This window comes from Orcinus orca, chromosome 18, assembly GCF_937001465.1.
Source record: "Orcinus orca chromosome 18, mOrcOrc1.1, whole genome shotgun sequence".
NCBI lineage: Eukaryota > Metazoa > Chordata > Mammalia > Artiodactyla > Delphinidae > Orcinus > Orcinus orca.
The window spans coordinates 78233494-78256317 of NC_064576.1; the positions used below are offsets into that span (position 1 = coordinate 78233494).

General features: G+C 41.3%; 1 protein-coding gene across 3 annotated transcripts in view; it reads left to right on the forward strand.

Moving 5' to 3' along the window:
- Window positions 1–1831: 1831 nt before the first annotated feature.
- Window positions 1832–22824, forward strand: part of CENPJ (centromere protein J) — a 57881-nt gene continuing 36888 nt past the window's right edge. Inside the window, exons 1-5 of one of the 3 annotated variants that reach the window (XM_012537420.3) lie at window positions 1832–1923; window positions 11218–11431; window positions 11864–12373; window positions 13088–13211; window positions 19469–19768. In XM_012537420.3, coding sequence (XP_012392874.1) covers window positions 11930–12373; window positions 13088–13211; window positions 19469–19768 — 868 coding nt within the window. In that variant the 5' untranslated portion in view covers window positions 1832–1923; window positions 11218–11431; window positions 11864–11929. Of the gene's footprint in view, window positions 1924–2036; window positions 2339–11217; window positions 11432–11863; window positions 12374–13087; window positions 13212–19468; window positions 19769–22824 lie in introns of those variants that run through there. The other 2 variants (XM_049701245.1, XM_033409410.2) reach the window with 2 other exon arrangements.

Sequence of the window (22824 nt, forward strand, 5' to 3'; positions counted from 1 at the left end):
TAATTTTGTATCCTGCTACTTTACCAAATTTGTTGATAAGCTCTAGTAGTTTTTTGGTAGCATGTTTAGGATTCTCTATGTATAGTATCATGTCATCTGCAAACAGTGACAGCTTTACTTCTTTTCCGATTTCGATTCTTTTTATTTCTTTTTCTTCTCTGATCGCTGTGGCTAAAACTTCCAAAACTATGTTGAATAATAGTGGTGAGAGTGGACAACCTTGTCTTGCTCCTGCTCAGTGGCTCCCAGAAGCAGGCTTAAATTAAGCCCCTTTAGAATACTGTATGGCAGGCCATTGCAGGTGTGTGCCCAGGCAGGAGCATCTATAATGCTAAAGAGCTAGCAGTGGCCAATCACATTAAAACTTTGGGCGCTTATACTATTCATGAGTTTACCTCCAACAGGTCTGTCCATCCAACCGAAGTAGATGGGAATTCCATTGGAGAAGGGGCAATCAATTTGTTTAATTTTGTCCAGAGAAATACAGGAATCTAGCATATGTACTGGGAAGTGGAACCAAAACCCCACGTTCAGTTACAAATTAGACAACAAGTGCTAAGTTTCATCGGGTTCAAACAGCTGTGGGTAAAAAGGACTGACTAAAGATTCTAAGGAATATTCATCACCTCCATTCAGCAGAATGGTATTAGCTTCTTTTCCACAAGATTGTGGAATGGACATTGACACTGGGGGACTGTAATAGGAAAGAACCTTCTGTATTCTATTACAAGTGAATCACTAAAGGGATGTTGCCTGTAAGCTTAAGTTATACACAACGGCCCATCTCTGGGAACCCTGCCTGCCAGGTGATGAGCATTAAGCTAAAATACCTTTGTTTAGCTCACAAACCTCCTGACCAGGCTCACCTGTGAATGACTGACTGCAGGGAGGAAGAAATTAACCCATCCCCTCCAGAGGCTCATGGGAACCAGGAGATGTTTGACTTTACTGCCCTTTGAGTATAAAAGGAGCCTGAATTCTAACTCAGGCAAGATGGTTCTTTAGGGGCACAAGCTCACCATCTTCTCTGTCTGCTGGCTTTCCGAATACAGTCGTTAGTCCTTGTCCCAAGTACTGCTCTCTCGGATTATTGGCCTCTCCTGCGGCGCAAGCAATACAAGCTTGGACTTGGTAACAGTAGTTTGTTTCTTACACTGTACCGGTTGTTGGAAATAGCACTTCATTTGATTTCTTTAAATATTTATTTAAACAGACACAAAGCCTGGGAGTGTACACAATGGTAACTTGCAGTGTCTGCATCTGCAATGGCAATTAAGAAAACGGTTTTCGAGTTTTGCACTTTAGTGTTCAAAACAGAACTAGGTTTATTTTAATAAAAAATAAACAAAATAAAATTAGGCTTTATTACCTAATGGGCAAAGAGCCAACTACGCATTAGGCAGAAAAGACGAGCGATAGCTACTTTAGGAGTGACTTCATCACAAGGTTACTTTTGACTCATCAGAGAGTGTGGCCGACTGTCCTTTTTTCGTTTACTTGGTCACTCGTGGCAAAGAAGACAAAAACAAAAAACAAAAGACACGCGGAACTAGACAGACGCCCCCGCCCCAACCGCGAGGGCGCCAGCCGAAGTTTTGAAAGGCAGGGGAGGGGCTCGGTCTGTCCCGGAAGTTCTCTCCGGGAACTGTTTCCCCCCGCCTCTCCGCCCGCCACCACCACCCCTTGCCCCCCGCTCCCGGGCGGAAGACGCCGGGCCGTGAGCGCCTAGTAACGTGGTACGCTGGGTCGCCGGGAGTGGTAGTTTGCGTGAGTCCGGCTGCGTGCTCTCGCAAGCGCAGAGGGGCAGGTAGGAACTACATTTCCCAGGAGCCCTCGGGCCTGGGCGGAGCCGGCTGGCCGCGGAGGCTGTGGCGGGTGGTTTGTAAGGGTAGCGGCGGCGGCGACGACGGCTCGGGCGCTGGCGTGAGTGGACTGAGAGGCCGGGGCCGAGGAGCGGGACTTCGTGGAGGGGGTGGGGTGGGGTGGGGGTGGGGAGGACCGGAGGAGCTGGTGTGTTCGTCGCCGTGCGTCCACGAGGGACGGCGGGGCGCTCGGGGAGCGGCGCCGGGCGGCGAGGGGAGCTCTGGGTCAGTGTCGGGCCTGCTAGCGCTGTTCCGCGGCGGCTTCTCGCGGGCTCCCGCCGCTTGTGGTCTCGGCTGCACTCTGAGCTGCTGCGCGGAGGCGCGGGGCCGCAGCTGCGCGAGGAGCGCGTCGGTGCGTCACCTTCCTGCTGGTCTGGGCCGGTCTCCCTGCCGGCAGGTGCGGTCTTGCAAAGCTTCGGGTTTGAAAGCTTTGCTGTGGGTTGGTGGCTTTCAAGGACGTGTACTTTGGGAGACCGGTAAGTCACCTTTCTAAGCGACCAGTTACTTCTCAAGGCCTGAGGGAGGCTTTGAATTGTTTGCGTCTACCTTTTCCTCCTCGCGAGGTAGAGAATTTATCCCTCCCGGCCCGCTGCTTTAAATAATGTTTACGTGGTAGTCTTTGGAGGTTTCAAGGCTGTCCGTTCGTTTCAAACAGATTTTGATATCAGGAAGATCTGAGTCCACCTCCTAATAATCCATTCTGGGCATTTTGCTGTATATGCTCCCTTTACCAAGGCCTTAGCATCAATACTAAGTAACAGGTTAAGGTGGAATTGTATTTCTGTGCGTCATGCCGACAGTAAATATACCTCTAGGATCATAGTGATGAAGCTGAAATGAAGCAGGGGAGGTTTCTTTTTTACGTGGGCGAGATATGTGTTACCGAAAGTGAGTTCCGGATGCCCCTGCGCAAAAGCCAGTGAAGAGGCAAGGCTGGTGGAAAGGAAAGTTTGCTTTCTTTTGGGTGCCGGGAGCGGGGAGGGCGACTCCTGTCCAAAGGCCGACTCCCCTCCCCTGCCCTCCGCGGCCACAGTCGACAGTCGTGGGTCAAGAGCTGTTATAGGCGGCGGGAGGAGCCCACGTGGAAGCAACGCAGGCAGCTCGGACAGGCATCTTGAAGCTGGTCATGCGGTGCTCTGGCCAGCGTCATCTTGACTGTTTTAAGTAGTTAACCTTAGGTTCCAAAGTCGGTTTGTTCCCATTTTCTTGAGGCCAGTTTTTAGAATCGCGGCAGCTTATGTCATGGCTACAGTTAATGTAGTTCACTTCTCCCACCTGATGGGGGTTTCATTACCTACAAGACAGCCCACCGGAGAGGGCTCCCGATATTAGCTACAGCCCTTGAGAAGGAGCTAAAGTGCCTTGCTTTTGCTTAATGACTAAACTGTTATTGTTTTGTCCTGTTTGACTGCTTTTCTTTGCTTCTGCATTTTCTCACTTCTCTGGTTAAACTTATTCTTTGGTTTTTCCACAGACAAAAAGGCAGGCTGAGGCCATGGGGGGCAGGGACCATAGGGTCCTGCTCTGTTTTACATGCAGAAGTCTGAGTGCTGCATCACATCGGTGCTTGCGCTTGCCAGTCTAGTAGGGAACTTTGCTAGTTTTTTTTGTTTTAATTAGAGTATAGTTAATTTACAATGTTGTGTTTCAAGTGTATAGCAAAGTGATTCAATTATACATACATACATATTCTTTTTCAGGTTGTTTTCCTTTATAGGTTATTACAAGATATTGAGTAGAGTTCCCTGTGCTGTACAGCAGATCCTTGTTGTTTACCTGTTTTATGTTTAGTAGCGTGTGTCTGTTAATCCTAAACTTCTGATTTATGCCTCCCACCCCCACCCCCTGCCAATCTACTTTGGTAACCGTAAGTGTTTTCTGTGTCTGTTTCTGTTTTGTAAATGAGTTCATTTGTATCTTTTTTTTTTTTTAGATTCCACATATAAGTTATATCATATGATACGTGTCTTTCTCTGTCTGACTTCACTTAATGTGGTCATCTCTAGGTCCATCCATGTTGCCGCAAATGGCAATTTTCCATTATTTTTTATGGCTCCTACTCCATTGTATATATGTACCACATCTTCCTTATTCATCTGTCAGTGGACATTTAGGTTGCGTCCATGTCTTGGCTACTGTAAATTGTGCTGCTATGAACATTGGGGTGCATGTATCTTCTAGAATTAGGGTTTTCTGTGGATATATGACCAGGAGTGGGATTGCTGGATCATATGGTAGTTCTGTTAGTTTTTTAAGGAGCTTCCTTACTGTTCTACATAGTGGCTGCACTAACTTACATTCCCACCAACAGCGTAGGAGTGTTCCCTTTTCACACCTTCTTCAGCATTCATTATTATTATTATTATTATTATTTTTTTTTTAACATCTTTATTGGAGTATAATTGCTTTACAATGGTATGTTAGTTTCAGCTTCACAACAAAATGAATCAGTTATATATACACATATATTCCCATATCTCTTCCCGCTTGCGTCTCCCTCCCTCCCACCCTCCCTATCCCACCCCTCCAGGCGGTCACAAAGCACCGAGCTGATCTCCCTGTGCTATGCGGCTGCTTCCCACTAGCTAACTGCCCTACGTTTGGTAGTGTATATATGTCCATGCCTCTCTCTCGCTTTGTCACAGTTTACCCTTCCCCCTCCCCACAGCCTCAAGTCCATTCTCTAGTAAGTCTGTGTCTTTATTCCTGTTTCACCCCTAGGTTTTTCATGACATTTTTTTTTTTTTAAATTCCATATATATGTGTTAGCATACGGTATTTGTCTCTCTCTTTCTGACTTACTTCACTCTGTATGACAGACTCTAGGTCCATCCACCTCATTACAAATAGCTCAATTTCGTCTCTTTTTATGGCTGAGTAATATTCCATTGTATATATGTGCCACATCTTCTTTATCCATTCATCCGATGATGGACACTTAGGTTGTTTCCATCTCTGGGCTATTGTAAATAGAGCTGCAATGAACATTTTGGTACATGACTCTTTTTGAATTATGGTTTTCTCAGGGTATATGCCCAGTAGTGGGATTGCTGGGTCGTATGGTAGTTCTATTTGTAGCTTTTTAAGGAACCTCCATACTGTTCTCCACAGTGGCTGTATCAATTTACATTCCCACCAACAGTGTAAGAGGGTTCCCTTTTCTCCACACCCTCTCCAGCATTTATTGTTTCTAGATTTTTTAATGATGGCCATTCTGACTGGTGTCAGATGATATCTCATTGTAGTTTTGATTTGCATTTCTCTAATGATTAGTGATGTTGAGCATTCTTTCATGTGTTTGTTGGCACTCTGTATATCTTCTTTGGAGAAATGTCTATTTAGGTCTTCTGCCCATTTTTGGATTGGGTTGTTTGTTCTTTTGTTATTAAGCTGCATGAGCTGCTTATAAATTTTGGAGATTAATCCTTTGTCAGTTGCTTCATTTGCAAATATTTTCTCCCATTCTGAGGGTTGTCTTTTGGTCTTCTTTATGGTTTCCTTTGCTGCGCAAAAGCTTTTAAGTTTCATTAGGTCCCATTTGTTTACTTTTGTTTTTATTTCCATTTCTCTAGGAGGTGGGTCAAAAAGGACCTTGCTGTGATTTATGTCATAGAGTGTTCTGCCTATGTTTTCCTCTAAGAGTTTGATAGTTTCTGGCCTTACATTTAGGTCTTTAATCCATTTTGAGCTTATTTTTGTGTATGGTGTTAGGGAGTGATCTAATCTCATACTTTTACATGTAGCTGTCCAGTTTTCCCAGCACCACTTATTGAATAGGCTGTCCTTTCTCCACTGTACATTTCTGCCTCCTTTGTCAAAGATAAGGTGACCATATGTGCGTGGGTTTATCTCTGGGCTTTCTATCCTGTTCCATTGATCTATCTTTCTGTTTTTGTGCCAGTACCATACCGTCTTGATAACTGTAGCTTTGTAGTATAGTCTGAAGTCTGGGAGCCTGATTCCTCCAGTTCCTTCTTTCGTTCTCAAGATTGCTTTGGCTATTCGGGGTCTTTTGTGTTTCCATACAAATTGCAAAATTTTTTGTTCTAGTTCTGTGAAAAATGCCAGTGGTAGTTTGATAGGGATTGCATTGAATCTATAGATTGCTTTGGGTAGTAGAGTCATTTTCACAATGTTGATTCTTCCAATCCAAGAACATGGTATATCTCTCCATCTATTTGTATCATCTTTAATTTCTTTCATCAGTGTCTTATAATTTTCTGCATACAGATCTTTTGTCTCCTTATGTAGGTTTACAGCATTCATTATTTGTAGACTTTTTAGTGATGCCATTCTGACTGGTGTGAGGTGATACCTCATTGTGGTTTTGATTTGCATTTCCCTGATGATTACTGATGTTAAGCATCTTTTCATTTGCCTGTTGCCCATCTGTATGTCTTCTTTGGAGAAACGTCTATTTAGGTCTTCTGCTCATGTGTTGATTGGGTTGTTTGTTTTCTTGATGTTGAGCTGTATGATCTGTTTTTATATTTTGGAAATTAATATCTTGTTGGTCGCTTCGTTTGTAAATATTTTCTCCCATTCTGCAGGTTGTCTTTTTGTTTTGCTTATGGTTTCCTTTGCTGTGCAAAAGCTTTTAAGTTTTATTAGGTCCCATTTTGTTTTTTTGTTTTGATTTTATTTTCATTACTCAGGAGACGGATTGAAAAAATATTGCTACAATTTATGTCAAAGAGTGTTCTGCCTGTGTTTTACTCTAGGAGTTTTGTAGTATCCTGTCTTACATTTAGGTCTTTAATCCATTTTGAATTTATTTTTGTATATGGCCTTACAGAATGTTCTAATCTCATTCTTTTACATGTAGCCGTCCAGTTTTCCCAGCGCCACTTATTGAAGAGACTGTCTTCTCTCTATTGTGTATTCTTGCCTCCTTTGTCATAGATTAATTGACCATAAGTGTGTGGGTTTATTTCTGGGCTTTCTATCCTGTTCCATTGATCTGTATGTCTGTTTTTGTGCCAGTGCCATACTGTCTTGATTACTGTAGCTTTGTAATATAGTCTGAAATCAGGGAGTGTGATTTCTCCAGTTCTGTTGTTTTTTTCTCAATATTCTTTTGGCTATTCGGGGTTTTTTGTGCTTCCATACAAATTAAAATTTTTTGCTCTAGTTCTGTGAAAAATGCCATTGGTAATTTGATAGGGATTGCATCGAATCTGTAGATTGCCTTGGGTAGTATGGTCATTTTAACAATATTGATTCTTTCAATCCAAGAACACAGTATATCTTTGCATCTTTTTGTGTTGTCTTCATTTTCTTTCATCAGTGTTTTATAGTTTTTGGAGTACAGGTCTTTTGCCTCCTTAGGTAGGTTTATTCATAAGTATTTCATTTTTTTATGTGATGGCAAGTGGGGTTGTTTCCTTAACTTCTCCTTCTGACATTTCATTGTAAGTGTATAGAGATGCAACAGATTTCTGTGTATTAATTTTGTGTTCAGCAAATTTACTGAATTCATTGATGAGCTCTAGTAGTTTTCTGCTAGTATCTTTACGATTTTCTGTGTATAGCATCATGTCATTTGCAAACAGTGACAGTTTTACTTCTTTTCCTATTTGGATTCCTTTTCTTTTTCTTCTCTGATTGCTGTGGTTATGACTTCCAAAACCATGTTGAATAAAAGTGGTGAGAGTGGGCATCCTTTTCTTGTTCCTGATCTTAGAAAAAATGCTTTTCACTATTGAGTATGATGTTAGCTATGGGTTTGTTATATATGGCCTTTGTTATGTTGCGGGATGTTCCCTTTATGCCCATTTCCTAAGAGTTTTTATCATAAATGAATGTTGAATTTTATCAAAAGTTTTTTTCCGCATCTACTGAGATGATCATAATGTTTTTATTCTTCAATTTGTTAATGTGTTGTATCACATTAATTGATTTGCAGATATTGAAAAATCCTTGCATCTCTGGGATAAATCCCACTTGATCATGGTGTATGATCCTTTTAATGTATTGTTGGAGTTGGTTTGCTAGAATTTTGTTGAGGATTTTTGCATCTGTGTTCATCAGTGATACTGACCTGTGATTTTCTTTTTTTTGTGATGTCTTTGTCTGGTTTTGGTATCCGGGTGATGGTGGCACATTTAAATAGAATGAGTTCAGATGTGTTCCTCCCTCTGCAATTTTTTGGAATAGTTTGAGAACAGTAGGCGTTAACTCTTCTCTCAGTGTTTGGTAGAATTAACCCGTAAAGTCATCTGGTTCTGGACTCTAGCTTGTTGGGAGTTTTTTAGTTACTCATTCAGTTTCAGTACTGGTAATTGGTCTGTTCATATTTTCTTTTTCTTTCTTTTTTTTTTTTTTACATCTTTATTGGAGTATAATTGCTTTACAATGGTGTGCTAGTTTCTGCTTTATAACAAAGTGAATCAGTTATACATATACATATGTTCCCATATCTCTTCCCTCTTGCATCTCCCTCCCTCCCACCCTCTCTATCCCACCCCTCTAGGTGGTCACAAAGCACCGAGCTGATCTCCCTGTGCTATGCGGCTGCTTTCCACTAGCTATTTTACGTTTCGTGGTGTACATATGTCCATGCCACACTCTCGCTATGTCACAGCTTACCCTTTCCCTCCCCATATCCTCAAGTCCATTCTCTAGTAGGTCTGTGTCTTTATTCCTGTCTTACCCCTAAGTTGTTCATGACATTTTTTTTTTCTTAAGTTCCATATATATGTGTTTATATTTTCTATTTCTTCCCGGCTCAGTCTTGGGAGATTATTGTACCTTTCTAAGAATCTGTCCATTTCTTCTAGGTTGTCCATTTTATTGGCATATAGTTGCTCATAATAGTCTCATATGATCTTTTGTATTTCTGTAGTGTTGGTTGTAACTTCTCTTTCATTTTTTTTCTTTTTAAGGAACGTAATGCAATCTTTTGAAATTTTTTAAAAATAAATTTATTTATTTATTTATTTTTGGCTGCATTGTGTCTCCACTGCTGTACCTGGGCTTTCTCTAGTTGTGGCAAGTGGGGGCTACTCTTAATTGTGCACGGGCTTCTCATTGCACTGGCTTCTCTTGTTGCGGAGCATGGGCTCTAGGTGCACAGGTTTCGATAGTTGTGGCACATGGGCTCAGTAGTTGTGGCTCGCAGTCCCAGTAGTTGTGGCGCACTGGCCTAGTTGCTCCGTGGCATGTGGGATCCTCCCAGACCAGGGCTTGAACCCGTGTCCCCTGCACTGGCAGTCAGACTCTTACCCACTGCGCCACCAGGGAAGTCCCTCATTTCTGATTTTATCGATTTGGGCCCTCTCCCTCTTTTTCTTGATGAGTCTGGCCAGTGGTTTATCAATTTTGTTTATCCTTTCAGGGAACCAGCTTTTAGTTTCATTGATCTTTTCTGTTGTTTTTAAAAACCTTTTCTGGTTTTTGATGTTACAGAATGACCTTGTAGCTTGTCTTTGTTCTAAATTTGGATTTCATAAGTTTCCTGATGAGGTCGTTTAAATTCAGTCAGGGTTACTTGGTTGATTCTGATGAAGAGTTTTGCCTTTTTACATAGGTTTCCAACTCAGAAATAGTTAGAATTAGTTTGCTTACCACAGTTTAAAAAAATTATTCAGGAGTAAGAGATATCCAGTAAAGTGCCTTAATCTTTTTTTTTTTTTTGACCACACCATGTGGCTTGCCAGATCTTAGTTCCCCAACCAGGGATCGAACCCTGGGCCCTTGGCAGCGAGAGTGCAGAGTCCTAACCACTGGACTGCCAGGGAATTCTCAGAGTGCCTTAATCTTAAGTGTACAGCCCAAACATATATACCAGTGTAGTCACCTCCCAGATACAGAACATCCCTAGCATCCTGAAGGCAGAAACCCCTTCCCAGGTGATACCAGCTTCCTAGACAGCCATGCTTCTGACTTCTGGACCTGGGAGTTTATTCTGCCTCTTCTCAAACTTCATACTAAGTGGAATCACACAGTATTCGTGTCAGACTTTTTTTTTTTTTCGGTACGCGGGCCTCTCACTGTTGTGGCCTCTCCCGTTGCAGAGCACAGGCTCTGGATGCGCAGGCTCAGCGGCCATGGCTCATGGGCCCAGCCTTTCCAAGGCATGTGGGCTCCTCCCGGACCGGGGCATGAACCCGCGTCCCCTGCATCGGCAGGCGGACTCTCAACCACTGCGCCACCAGGGAAGCCCTCGTGTCAGACTTTGATTCAACTTTTCTCATCCATGTCGTTGCCTATAGCAACTGCCTATAGCAGTAGGTTTTTTTTTTTTTAAATGCCGTAGTAGCTGTGGTTGTCAACGTGTGATATCAGTGAGAAAACAAATCACGCTGCCATTTTTTTTGTTTTGTTTTGTTTTGTTTTATCCCCAGTTTTCTCCATTTCAGTTAATGGCAACTCTGTTCTTCGAGTTGTTTAGCCAGAGAATTTTCAGGAATGAAGGAGAGGATCCCAGGACACTCTGTAGGTTGTGGTAGACAATAAAGGAATAGTAGGTTATATAGTCTGATAATACGAGGTTCAAAATTGGGGATTTTGATGGTAGAGGAAGGGAGAATAATCCAGGTCTAAAAAAGAACAATAAAGAAGGTACGTATTCCAAGGGTATGGGCTCCATAGGAGGAGGTTTTCTCAGGAAGGTGAGAGAAGAGGTTAAGAATAATAGATTTTGCTTGTGACGCACAGTGAGTGTTTGGCATTGGGATGCTTGGGACACGGAGACAGGATAAGCACATGCGTGGAGATTAGCGTGGCCCGGATGAAGGGCGCTGACATAAATAGATTCCCAAACATAAAGACGTGAACCCTGGAGGAGTCAAGGTGGATAGTGGTGATGGGCTGTAGGAACTGGTGGTTTTCGGGAGGAATGGGGCATTGGTGGGGGCTTCCTGCAGATGGGAGTTATGAAGTCTGGGTGACTGGGTCTTATTCTGCCCCTCATAGCTGCACCACATGTACTTCTTCCACCGGGTCCTTAGCTTTTCCTCTAAGTGAGGCCTTTCTGTGCACCCCGTCTAAACTTGCAGTCTCCTACCCCCACATGGCTTTTGTGTGTATTTTCCCCACTAGACTCTGAGTTATTAACTGCTGTCTACCCAGTGCCTACAGGAGTACTGGGCACAGAGTAAGAACACAGTAAATGTTAGTTGCTTATCTGTTGCACTAGTCACAGAGTTACACTAGGAATTTGGTTGTTTTAGAGTATGATTCATACAGCATAGCTGTCCCGTGCTATGAACCAATGAAATTTTTATTGTTGAACATTGAATGAACACAAACAATACTTTATAAAACTGAATTGTTTTCAACAATATAACCTTAGTTCTGATTTAATTTTAACTTACTTTTAGCAAACATTTATCAAGTTTCTTCTATCTCCCAGGGACGGATGGTGCTAGACAGTGGTGAATATACAGATACCTTCAAGGAACTCACAGCTTGGTAGATTATGAACACAGAAGCGAAATACCACTAATAATGAGATGACGCCAAAGCAGTGATGTCAGAGACCTCTAGGGATGCAGATGAGAGACTGCCTGCTGGGCAAGGGGTTATAAGAGAGAAGAGGAGGAACGGACAGCAGCAGACAGTGCCAGGTGAAGCCATGGGGTGGTGGTGACTTCTGTTCTGGGTCTAGGGAGAACAGGGTTCCCCGTATTGGGCAAAGAAGCAGTACTGGACTAGGGCCAGACGCATGCACGTGGTTAAAGTGGATATTGATAGTGGCCTATTTTTCCTTTGGTAATCAAATAACTTAGAAGATGCTTTAGCTCCCTTAGTTTTTGGTCAACTGATTGAGCACTTGTGTAAATTCATCAGTAACTGATTAAATCAGAAGGGAACTTTGAGTTTTGATCCCCTCAATTTGGGTATTTTAAAGACGTTTTAAAAATATGTAACTTACTGCCCAATTGCTTTGCTAGTTAAAGTGTTTCCTGTAAGAAATATTCAGTAGGTTTTTGTGCTGGGTTAGGTTTGGGTTGAATAACTTTAACTAATAATTTTTGTTGGCTGTCTTGTTTCTACAGGTGTTGGAAATTAACAGCTCTTCTAGCTTTTACATTATTTAAATACAGTAGTGTCATTGGACTAAAATGTTCCTGATGTCAGCCTCTTCAGAGTTAAACAGTGGGCAGAACTTCTTAACCCAGTGGATGACCAGTCCTTCTCGGGCTGGGGTCATATTAAATCGTGGATTTCCTATTTTGGAAGCAGAGGAAGAGAAGCGAGTAAATGTGAACATTTCTACCAGCTTTCCTATTAACCCCACAGATTTTTCAAATAGCTTCAGCTTTATAAGTGAAGAAGATTCACTTCATGAAGAACAGAAGTTGGAGCCCAACAGCCCTTACAAGTTACAATCAGATAAATCTGAAACACAGAGAGTCTTTCCTTTGACTAAAGAGGGAACACAAATAGTGGCATGTCAGCATGCTCCTGGACACTGGGAAGATAACAAAAATGACTTTATTTCAGATCCTGTGAGTGAATTCAAAGAAGTGGCTTATAAAGACCCACTTTTTAAAAAGCTTGAACAGGTAAAACGGGATTTGACTTAATATGTATCTGTGTTATTGCACAGTTATTGCAGGTACGACGAAAGGTCACCTGTTCCAGGTCTTTTTGTTTCTTCCCCTGTACTGTGAAAGCCTCATAATACCATATTTTGCCTTTTGTTTGATATGAAACATTAAAGCATATTTAATATGTAAGATATAAATATAGCACTTACGGTAACATCTTTAGGTTTCTCCCTCATTTTGTAAAAACTAAATTGGAAATGGTTGACCAAATATTAGGGAAGAAAAGTTGATTATAAATGTACTGATACCTATCCTGTTTTAAGAGTCAAAGGATTCATGTGACTTGTTCTGTTTCTTAGTTGAGAGTTTAGTGTTGGTGGCAGATTTAGTTACTTAGAGATCCCTCTTTTTTTTTTTTAATTTTTAGAACTTTAAAATTTTTATTTATTTATTTGGCTCTGCCAGGTCTGAGTTGCGGCATGCAGGGTCTTTAGTTGCAGCATGTGGGATCTAGTTCCCTGACCAGGGATTGAACCCGGGCCCCCTGCATTGGGAGCACGGGGTCTTACCACTGGACCACAAGGGATGTCCCTAGAGAGCCCTCTTTGAAACTCTTTATTAGAGAAGATATGAGAAGGGAGACGGGAGGGATTAAGATAAATGTAAGGGGCAAAGGTCCATAAAGAAATATTAAGTTAGTTTAATCAAGTTAATTTTATGTTTAAAAAGCTGAAAGAAGTACAACAGAAGAAGCAGGAACAACTGAAGAGGCAACAGTTAGAGCAACTGCAAAGACTCATGGCGGAACAGGAGAAGCTGCTCACCATGGTGTCTGGGCAGCATACACTCCCAGGTAGTATGTGCTTACGTAAGACCTTTGCTTAGTACAGCGATGGACAGTTACCTACACTTCCTGTCTTTCATTGTTTGACGGGTCATTTCTACCATTTCTCTATCATGTGTTGCAAACTCCAATTTCTTAAGAAGCCAAGCAGACAACTATGGAATGGTGGTGGTGTAATATAATTGGGATGAGGGATCTGTGCCATTCTGGAGCATGTGTGCCCTGCTTAAAGGCATTCATATTTATTTATAAAATAAAATTTTAAAAAGACCCAGCAGAATGAAAGATCCAGAGCTGAATTTGGCCTAGGGCTACTGGTTTACAACCCCTGCCTGATGAATGAAAAACTGCTCAGGGTCGTAAAGATGCGGATGCGTAGAAGCCATGCTGCTCAGCTAAAGAGCCGCACCAGAAACATCTTCTGTGGTAGTAGAGGACAGTTTTTCTGTTGTATGCCAGGTCAGTTAATAGAAAGCATGATGTGCTTATCAGTGGGGGGAAAGCAGTGGAAATGTGATCCGGAGCAGTAGCTTTGAAAGTTTTTTGACCGTGCCGCATAGTAACAAAACCATCTTAAATGATGACTCATAATTTCAAAGAAATTTCATGAATCAGTTCTTATTGGTGTGCCTGGCAGGTAACAAGGATATTTTGTTTATTCTATTGTATGTCATTAAAAAAAAATGCCATTCATGATCTGTTGTGTCTGCTGATAAAATGGATTATGTCCCACAGTTTGAAAAACAGCGGTCTGGAGCAGTGTGTTTGCTTCTTGGGCTACCTTTTAAGAGACATGCTTTACTGATTCAGTAAAATGCTTGTTCTCTTCAGAGGTTGCGCTGGACATTGAGAATACAAAGAAGAAAAGATTGGCAAATGAATGTGCAGAGTGTGGCTGGATGGTACTCGGGGAGTGGTGGTAGTGCTGGTGATGAGAACTGTAGCAGATGAAGAGTGGTTTAGGGCATTTGGATGTTTATCTTAGAGAACATAGGGAACGTGGTATGTATCTTGAAATAATTGAGTGCCTTTATGGAATACATAAAAATAATAATCAAAATCATTTACAATAGCCTGTGATAGTTCTTAAGGTAGAAATAGCACTATGGTAGAGCAATAGGGAAGCAGATGTCAAACTTATTAATATAAGAACTACCTCCATGGAGTTATGAAACAATTGCTTTAGGGCCATTTTCACATTTTTTGGTTTCAGGACCCTGTAACACTCTTGAATTATTGAGGACCCCAAAAAGCTTGTGTTATATGGGCTATAGCTATTGATATTTACTGTGTTAGAAATTAAAACTTAGAAATTTAAAAACTAATTCATTTAAAATAATAACCAATTACATGCTATAAATAACTTTTTTTTTTTTTTTGGCTGCGTTGGGTCTTTGTTGCTGTGTGCGGGCTTTCTCTAGTTGTGGCGAGCAGGGGCTACTCTTTGTTGTGGTGCGCAGGCTTCTCATTGCGGTGGCTTCTCTTGTTGCAGAGCATGGGCTCTAGGCTGAGCGGGCGTCACTAGTTGTGCAGAGACTTAGTTGCCCCACGGCACATGGGGATCTTCCCGGACGAGGGCTCGAACCTGTGTCCCCTGCATTGGCGGGCAGATTCTTAACCACTGCACAACCAGAGAATAACATTTTTTAATGAAAAAAAATTTTCTAAAAAATTAGTGAGAAGAATTGCATTGTTTAATGTTTTTGAAAATCTCTTTAACTTCTGGCTTAAAGAACTCAGCTGATTCTCATATCTACTTTTGCCTCCCATCTCTTCAGTTATGTTGATTTGGTTGATGTATGTGAAAAAAAACCCAGCCTCACACGGACATGTAATTGGAAAAAGGGGAGAGAAGTATTTTAATAGGCTTTTCAAATAATTTTGGTTATTTCTTTGATACTGCACCAAACTCAACAAGTGGTCGTTTCTTAGCGGTTATTCACAACATGGAATCTGAAATCATATTAGTGAATTTTCATGCTCTATTACATTAAAATATATTAGAATGTCTTGCCATTTTTTTCTTTAAAAATAAAGATTATTAAAAATAATTACTGCATTAATTAAAATAGATCTCAGTTTCTTTTTTTATTTGGCTGCGTCGGATCTTACTTGCGGCACACAGGATCTTCGTTGAGGCATGCGGGATCTTTTTCTCTTCGTTGCAGCACTCGGGCTTCTCTCTAGTTGCGGTGTGCAGGTTTTTTTCTCTCTCTAGTTGTGGCGTATAGGCTCCTGGGCGTGAGGGCTCTCATTGAGGTGTGCGAGCTCAGTTGTTGTGGTATGTGGGCTTAGTTGCCCTGTGGCATGCAGGATGTTAGTTTCCCGACTAGGGATCGAACCCGCGTCCCCTGTATTGGTAGGTGGATTCTTTACCACTGGACCACCAGGGAAGTCCCTAGATCTCAGTTTCTAAAGTATCATAAAATTTTAGGAAGTTTCTGAAAGTCAGAGTCATTCAAGGTCAGAATGATTTATTCTTGAAAGTAATTTTGAGTATGCCTGTAGATGTTTGTATAAGCATAAAAAAGGGTGTGAAATCGTACATGAATATTAATAATAGTTACTCCAAGGGATTGATACATTGTTTTTTTTGCTGTACGCAGGCCTCTCACTGTTGTGGCCTCTGCCGTTGCGGAGCACAGGCTCCGAACGCGCAGGCTCAGCGGCCATGGCTCACGGGCCCAGCCGCTCCACGGCTTGTGGGATCTTCCCAGACCGGGGCATGAACCCGTGTCCCCTGCATAGGCAGGCGGACTCTCAACCACTGCGCCACCAGGGAAGTCCAGGGATTGATTTTATAAGAAGATGTGGACTTATGCAGATTAACTTTATACTTCGAACTATTTGAGTTGCCAAAACAAGCAAGAATTACTTCCACAATTTAAAACATCAAATTAAGTGAAATGAATAAATAACAGTAATTACAAACCATACCACTCAATGGGATGTTATATTATACCTTTATGCATTCTATGAGTGATTGGAATAAACTGAGTGTACATTTCCTTCAAACTCTGGGATCATACAGTTCTAAGTAGAATGACAATAATCTCTCTTTTATTTGCTGTACCCAACCTGTATTTAATTTCCACACCTGGAGTGAGGTTTGTTGAGCTCCAGAGTCTGGGTCTCTACTGATATCTTACTCTCTCAGGTGCACATGGCATAAGAGAAAGGTCACATTAAAAGATAAAGTCATAGGCAGATCATCTAATTTCTCAGATAACACCAAGAGCAGGGATTCCAGAAGGAAGTCACAGAAACTCAGGAGTTAATCATCAAACTGTATTTGGCAAAGCACTGTGCATTTATCCTTCCATAAGGCAAAAAGAAACGAAACTTTTTTTTTAATATCTTTACTGGAGTATAATTGCTTTACAATGTTGTTTCTTTCTTTTTTTTTAAACATCTTTATTGGAGTATAATTGCTTTACAATGGTGTGTCAGTTGCAGCTGTATAACAAAGTGCATCAGCTATACATATAAATATATCCCCACATCTCCTCCCTCTTGTGTCTCCCTCCCACCCTCCCTATCCCACCCCTCTAGGTGGTCACAAAACACCGAGCTGATCTCCCTGTGCTATGCGGCTGCTTCCCACTAGCTATCTATTTTACATTTGGTAGTGTGTATATGTCCATGCCACTCTCTCACTTCGTCCCAGCTTCTCTTTCCCACTCCCCGTGTCCTCAAGCCCATTCTCTATACAAGTAAAACTTTTAAGTGATGTTTTCTGGGAACAACATTTAAGTTAACTGCCAGTGATCAATAATTTTTTTTAATATAAAAAATACCTGAACTTAACACATACATTTTGAAAACTTACTGTGCCTTTCAAAACATTTTATATAAACCTGGTAGTAAATTATTATGATTATTTATTCTTTCATTAATTATCTTGGCATTTTGAATGGATTTTTCATCACCTTTGGTTTGGTAAAACCAAACCATGCATTGGTTATTTGGAAAATAATAGTTCCCTGAGTTATGTAGGTTTTTAAAATATTGACATATTTCATTATAAAAATTTATATCCATTAATACTACCACAGATCTCATCATAACTGTATTATAAAGTTGTCAAGCTCATGGCGATGGACATGTTTTCCAACATTCTCATTTTTACTTGGAAGTTCAAATTTTATCATTGGCAACGAATATTGTCAGCTTCTTTGAAGTAACTGGCTCACTTGTTTCATCTTTGAGAAAATGCCTGCCAAGTACTGAGGTTTAAATCATTCATTGTTTGTCATTCATTCTTTCAAGTAAAAATGATGTTCCCGGGCTTCCCTGGTGGTGCAGTGGTTGAGAGTCCGCCTGTGCGTCCGGAGCCTGTGCTCTGCAAGGGGAGAGACCACGGCAGTGAGAGGCCCGCGTACCGAAAAAAAAAAAAAAAAATGATGTTCCCTGAAAGAAGTGTCTAGTTGAGCTTAGCAGATTTTTTTTGTCTGCTCCACGAGGCATGTGAGATGTTAGTTCCCCGCCAAGGGCACTCTACCCCCCTGCGTTGGAATCTTGGAGTCTTAACCACTGGCCTGCCAAGGAAGTTCCTCTAGTTGAGCTTGTAGCTCAAAAATTTCACAGTCCATGTCTTGGTTTACGGCAGAAGTGATTTATGCGTACTTCTCATTTTGTCCTATAGAATGTTCATGTACTCAGGCTTAAAATTTAATTTAAAAATTTAATAATTTTTGCTGCTTTATCTAGAACATTCTTAAGTAAAACTTTTTTTTAAGGTTTTTTTAAAAAAATTATTTATTTTTGGCTGTGTTGGGTCTTTGTTGCTGTGCGTGGGCTTTCTCTAGTTGTGGTTACTCTTCTTTGCAGTGCACGGGCTTCTCATTGCGGTGGCTTCTCTTGTTGCAGAGCATGGGCTCCAGGCGTGCGGGCTTCGGTAGTTGTGGCTCATGGGCTCTGGAGTGCAGACTCAGTAGTTGTGGCGCACGGGCTTAGTTGCTCCGCGGCATGTGGAATCTTCCTGGACCAGGGCTCGAACCCATGTCCCCTGCATTGGCAGGTGGATTCTTAACCACTGCACCACCAGGGAAGCGCAGAACTGTTCTGTTTTGGTTTTAAACTGAGAGTACATGGCGGTGACGAACACAGTGACTGCTAGCGCAGTGGGTGCTGCTCTACTGCTTTTGAATGGAGTCTCCAGGAGGTTTCCATTTTGCCTTTGCAGCATCAGTATATATGTCAACACAGTGAAAAAGGCAAGTACTGTCTTAATATTTCTGAAAATAGCTTAGAGCTTGGTGGATGGCCTGAAAGAGTCTTGGAGACCTCCAGGGGTTTACAGATCATGCTATGAGAGCTGCTGCTTTGGGTTGTTGCTCTTCTGTCAAAGATGTTGTTAGGCTGAAGTGGGTTGACCATTCGTTAAAAATATTTAGTGGGAGAGTATTGTTTTTAAGGAAGGGAGGTTGACTCTGATACTCAATGAGGGCCTACCTGATTTCCAGTTTTATTTGTGGGCTGGGGATGAGGCAGATGGTATAGGACATAAGTGGCATGCCTTTTTTATGAAACACTTCCCATTATGTCTTTTAATTCTGTTTAATTGAAACAATCTGGGAGAACAGAGGAAAGTAGCAGGATTTCAAGGGACTGGTACAGCAGGCAGGATGGCTAGTATTGCCATCTATTCTCTAAGAATTATACCTTAGAGGTATATAGAAAGGGAATCCTCTCTCTGTTTATTGGGTGATTTCAAAAGTAGAGACTTAAGAAACAAAACAGGTAAAAAGTAATACAGGAAATTTAGGAACTACAGAAAAGTACAAAACAGAAGTCACCCATAATTCCACCACCTGAGGTTACCAACATGTTAATGGTAATATAAAGGGAAAATGCGTTTGTGTGTTGTGACACAGCAGTTACTGATCATCAAGGAGCAATTCAGATTATTTGTAACTATCTGCATTGGTGCTCTCCATTTAACTGTATTCGTCACAGGGCTGTAGAGTTGACAGCTCCCAGCAGTGCTCATGGATGGAGCGTGATTGGTGCCTTCCAGAGTTAGGCGGTGCTGCAGCTCTGCCACGTACAAACTGCACATGAATCGTGGTATAAATATATTCAAAAATCAAAGGTCACTTTGGAGTCTTACAATTTCATGATTTTGTTAAACATAGTTTCCTATTAATGAGGAAAAGATACTTTTATCACTTGGGAGAAAACTTTGTATTCAATAGTAGGGGTAACAGGTAGTACAGAAAATGTTATAGAAAGTCATCAGTTTTTTTGATTTTCTTAATCGTAAGGTTTAACTCTAGTGCCTGATGACCAGAGCCAGAAGTACAGATCTCCAGGAAATTCAGCCACTGTAGAGAAACCCACGCCCTTCTTACCATCATATATCTACCAGAATCAAACCCAAGAAAAAAAACACACTTCCAACATTTTATCCGATGAACAAAACAACTTCCGTAGAACTACTCATCCAGATTTTGTCTTAACTTCAAAAAGTGGTGCTTCTCCCAATTTGTTTTATGAGGCTCAACATCAAGAAGCACTTGTGAAAAAAAATGATTTGAAGGAAGAAAACCATAACCATCCTAAAGGTGAGTTACTTATTTTTCTCTCTTCTGTAGTTAACTGACAGTGTCACCTGGTTGTTCTAAGACAAGAGAAGTCCTTTCTGCATTTTTTCCTTGTCCCCTGCATCTTTTTTTTTTTTTTTTTTTTTTGCGGTTATGCGGGCCTCTTACTGTTGTGGCCTCTCCCGTTGAGGAGCACAGGCTCCGGACACGCAGGCTCAGCGGCCATGGCTCACGGCCCCAGCCACTCCACGACATGTGGGATCTTCCCGGACCGGTGGGGCATGAACCCACGTCCCCTGCATCGGCAGGCGGACTCTCAACCACTGCGCCACCAGGGAAGCCCTCCCCTGCATCTTTAATTGTGAGATCCTACCTGCTACACAGCCACTGAGCCTGGATAGGACACAGAACCAGACATAGAATTTGTGACTTTCCAGGAACAAATTGCAGGACAACTCATGCCAATTTCAAACCTTGCGTGGCAGCGTGGGTCTTCAAAAAGGGAGGCAGCGAGTTCTGCGTGCACCATTTTCCTTGAGACCTTAGAAAAGTTTAAAATTGAGTTAAAATGTGTGTGCTAGTGGTGGGGCACAGGATAGAAGATGTGAAGTGTGAGCAGTAGGTTGGTGATGGGAGTTATTACTCACAGGAGGAATCCCCCTAACCCAGACACTCGTCGCTGGCCCTCTGTGTTCCCAGAACCCGGCATGTGCCTGCCGGAGAACTGGCACTCAGTGTCTGATGGTCCAAACTCATGGAGCTCTCGAGGCATTTCTAGTATATTTTCTTCTTGTCCTTTTTTTAAAAATTTTTTTAAGTCCTGTTGCTGTGCTCACTCCCTGGCCTTTTTTTCCCCCTCCACATTTTGTAATCATAAAATATTGTATAATAAATTGTGTTCTTTTCCCACTCAACATGGAAAATGCTATGGTACGTTCTGTAGCCTTCATAACCGTAATTTTAATGGTTGTCATCTTTATGCAGATCATCAAATAATATATCAGTATTTAATGTTCTTTGTGGTAGGACTGAGTCATTTCCATTATTTTTAATTTAGTTTTCAATTTTAATGGTGTTTTTATGTATATGTTCCTTAGAGTAAGTTATAGAAAAACACAAATGATATGGCAAAAGGTGTCTATACTTACAGTTTAGGATTGGGCAGTTTTGGGATAAAAACTTTTTCCTAATTTCGAGTAATTCCTGGGTGTAAAGAGGTCGTGTCTCTTCCTTATTTTTTAAACAGTACTCTCCCTTAACCTTTTCAATTTTTTTTTTTTTTTTGGCCGCACTGTGCAGCATGCGGAACTTCCCCTACCAGGGATCAAACCCGCGCCCCTTGCAGTAGAAGTGCAAAGTCTTAACTATTGGACCACCAGGGAAGTCCCCTTAACCTTTTATTTTGGAAAATTTCAAACATCCAGAAAAGTTGAAAGACCACTGCTGTAATTACCAGTATACCTACCACCTACATGCAACAGTTGATATTTTTCCATATTTACTTTGTCTATCTATATTTGTATATGTGTGTATATACCTGTATCTATACTTAAATTTATATCTGTATTTACATCTGTATATAGTTTGCTGAGTCATTTCATTGCAAATAATATGCAGACATTATATCATTTCAAATATCAAGTAAAAATTAGGACATTCTTCTATATAACCACAATACTGTTATTATACCTAGGGACCTTATCTATGCAAATGCAATTCAGAATTCTCCCTATGATTCCAAAATTGCCTTTTAAAGGTGTTTTTTTAAAAAATAGGATCCAGTCAAGGTTTATGTATTACATTCAGTTGTTACAACTCCTTATTTTTTTTTTTTGTTTTGTTTTGTTTTTCCGGCCGCACAACGAGGCGTGCGGGATCTCAGTTTCCCGACCAGAGATAGAACCCATGCCCCCTGCATTGGGAGCATGGAGTCTTAACCACTGGACCACCAGGGAAGTCCTTTAGTCTTTTTTAACTTAGGAAAGCCCACACCTTTTTCTCCATAACATTAAACTTTTGAAGACTTGTGTTTTTTTCTTTTATTTTAAACATCTTTATTGAAGTATAATTGCTTTACAGTGTTGGGTTAGTTTCTGCTGTATAACAAAGTGAATCAGCTATACATATACATATATCCCCATATCCCCTCCCTCTTGAGCCTCCCTCCCACCCTCCCTATCCCACCCCTCTAGGTGGTCACAAAGCACCGAGCTGATCTCCCTGTGCTATGCGGCTGCTTCCCACTAGCTATCTATTTTACATTTGGTAGTGTACATATGTCCATGCCACTCTCTCACTTCGTCCCAGCTTACCCTTCCCCCTCCCTGTGTCCTCAAGTCCATTCTCTACATCTGTGCCTTTATTCCTGTCCTGGCCCTAGGTTCTTCAGAACGACTTTTTTTTTTTTTTTTTAGATTCCATATATATGTGTTAGCGTATGGTATTTGTTTTTCTCTTTCTGACTTACTTCACTCTGTATGACAGACTCTAGGTCCATCCACCTCACTACAGATAACTCAATTTCGTTTCTTTTTATGGCTGAGTAATATTTCATTGTATATATGTGCCACATCTTCTTTATCCATTCATCTGTCGATGGGCACTTAGGTTGCTTTCATGTCCTGGCTATTGTAAATAGAGCTGCAATAAACATTGTGGTACATGGCTCTTTGAATTGTGCTTTTCTCAGGGTATATGCCCAGTAGTGGGATTGCTGGGTCGTATGCCAGTTCTATTTTTAGTTTTTTAAGGAACCTCCATACTGTTCTCCATAGTGGCTGTATCAATTTACATTCCCACCAACAGTGCAAGAGGGTTCCCTTTTCTCCACACCTTCTCCAGCATTTATTGTTTGTAGATTTTTTGATGATGGCCATTCTGACTGGTGTGAGGTCATTGTACTATACCTCATTGTAGTTTTGATTTGCATTTCTCTAATGATTAATGATGTTGAGTAGTCTTTCCTGTGTTTGTTGGCAGTCTGTATGTCTTCTTTGGAGAAATGTCTATTTAGGTCTTCTGCCCATTTTTGGATTGGGTTGTTTGTTTTTTTGATATTGAGCTGCATGAGCTGCTTG